The sequence below is a fragment of the Lottia gigantea genome (assembly GCF_000327385.1).
Source record: "Lottia gigantea unplaced genomic scaffold LOTGIsca_12, whole genome shotgun sequence".
NCBI lineage: Eukaryota > Metazoa > Mollusca > Gastropoda > Lottiidae > Lottia > Lottia gigantea.
The window spans coordinates 301,185-303,637 of NW_008707225.1; the positions used below are offsets into that span (position 1 = coordinate 301,185).

At 31.3% G+C, this 2,453-nt stretch overlaps 1 protein-coding gene across 1 annotated transcript in view; it reads left to right on the top strand.

The window, feature by feature from the left end:
• Nucleotides 1–2,233: 2,233 nt before the first annotated feature.
• LOTGIDRAFT_156706 (hypothetical protein) overlaps nucleotides 2,234–2,453 on the top strand; it is a gene marked incomplete at both ends in the record, with an annotated part of 2,974 nt that continues 2,754 nt past the window's right edge. The window contains one exon of the mRNA XM_009047982.1: nucleotides 2,234–2,351. Coding sequence (XP_009046230.1) covers nucleotides 2,234–2,351 — 118 coding nt within the window. The remainder of the gene's footprint in view (nucleotides 2,352–2,453) is intronic.

Sequence of the window (2,453 nt, forward strand, 5' to 3'; positions counted from 1 at the left end):
CTGCTTGTGATCTCGTTTAAAGAAAGTGGGCATGGAACAAAAATTAGCCTCTATTTCTCTCCACGCCTTTTCCTTCCTTTGTATCGACCGAATATCATTTTGTTTCGACTCCAATACACCCTTAAATTCATCCACTACATCGATAAGGAATTCCTGTTCAAATACAGTAAGTTGGGTATCTTGGTATTCTGAGGCGACGACATATTATCTCACATCTTGAATAATCAATCAAATTATGATTTGTAATGGCCCTGATGCGTATTTATAGTAGTGACCCCACGGAAAAGGACGTGAGAAACATGACAAATTCTTGCTGTCCGTAAGTGTCCGATCAAAAAAAATGTATCAATCACTTTTTCTATTAACAAATATATTCGAAATTAAATTATAATTCTTTGAGTTATCGTTAGTTTTCCGTACATACACAGAGGTACTTAAACTTGGCAAAGATAAGTTTAAGTTGAAGCCATGCATACCGAAATGAATTGGTTACAAAGTCGAACTCAGTAGTGTATGAGCTTATATATTGGTCGCATGGGAATTCCCCATTCCATTTCATGGGGAAAATGCGACCAATATATAAGCTCCCAAAAAAGACCTAAACCCCATTCATTTCATAAATTCTTACACCTAAACATCCTACATTTCATAAATTCTTACACTAAAAATTACCCCTCATTTCATAAATTCTTACACTAAAAAATACCCCTCATTTCATAAATTCTTTCACTAAAAAAAGACCTAAACTCCCTATAAATACTTACACCCTAAACTCCCTACATTTCATTCACCAAAAACAACTTCAATCAATTTCCTACATTCCATCAAAAAAAAAAAGCATATTAAAAATACCCTTATATAAAAATAACATAACATTTTTTAATAGCCTCGTTATTTTTAGTCTAGAAACTTCTAGAAAAAAGGGAGATGACTCTTTTTTGGAAACACAATTTCTTCGTTAAATTAACTCATTTAAAAACAGGATGAGTTTAATTCTAAAACACGAACAACACAGATTCACGATTATTCGGGCGACGGTATTAGCGTATGAAATTCATAAAGAATTTAGAAAAACTAAAAACTTTTTAAAAGTTAAAGTGTTTGAGAAAGATGAAATATGGTCAGCCGATTTAATTCATAATGCCAGTCGAAAGAGGATTTAAATATTGCTTAAAAGTTATAGATTTGTATACGAGATATGCTTGGGTTATTCCTTTGAAAAACAAAACGGGATTATCAGTCAAACACGCATTTGAAACGATTATGAAACAATCTAACCGACATCCAGAAAAACTGTGGTAGATAAAGGAAGTGAATTTTATAACAAAAATATGAAATCTCTGGGATTTGAAATTTACAGTACGCATAATGAAGGTAAAGCTGTAGTTATTGAGGGATATAATAGAACTCTAAAAAATAAATTATTCAAAAAGTTCACGGAATTGAAATCTCAAAAATGGCTTAAAATATTACCAGAGGTTGTAGATGAATACAATAACAAAATTCATTCATCTATAGGTGTTACACCAACACAAGCCTCGAGTAATCCAAATATTATAAAGTCAATTAACGCGCAACATAACTACGAAAATGAAATAAAGAATTTAGATATTAAACCCAAATTTAAAGTCGGAGATCGAGTTCGTATTTTCAAATATAAAAGCAAATTCGAAAAAGGTTACGTTGGATACTGGACAAACGAAATATTCATCGTTGATAAAGTAAACACCACATCACCTCCGACATATGAATTAATCAATCAAGATAAAGAACAAATCATAGTCAGGTTTTATCAAAACGAACTTCAAAAAACCGACTTTTAGAAATGAATGATTTTCTCGATAAATATGGAAGCGATACAACCACTTTCAACTTATGAGATGAGTGAATGAGTTAAATATATCACCGTTTTATTATTGTATGAGAGATGAAATAAATGATCTGAAATATAAGAAAGGTAAATTTTACGCTATAACAAATATACATACTTCCGATCAAAAAGGAGTTCATCATTCTGCTTTGTACAAAGACTCTTCAAATGACTTATATTTCTTCGATTCTTATGGATTAGAACCCACTGAAGAGATAATCCAATTGACTAATAAACCAATCAAACATTTCAAATTCAATTACCGGGACAAAAGTTTTGTGGTCAGCTTTCACTTTGGGTTTTATATCAGTTAAGTTTAGGAAAACAATTCGAAGAAATTGTAATAAATTTAACTCAAGAAAAATGGCGAACAAGTTTGGATTAGGTTCTTTATCTTTAGGAACTAAAAAACCTAACACTACAGCATGGATAAATAAAACAAAACCTTACTTTGTGGATCAAATCGGTGACACTCTTCAAGGTGATTTAGATATGAACAATTTCAAAGTAACTAATTCAAAGTCTCCGGAAAACGATAATGACACCGTTCACAAGAAATATTTACGGGAACAAATAAATTCAA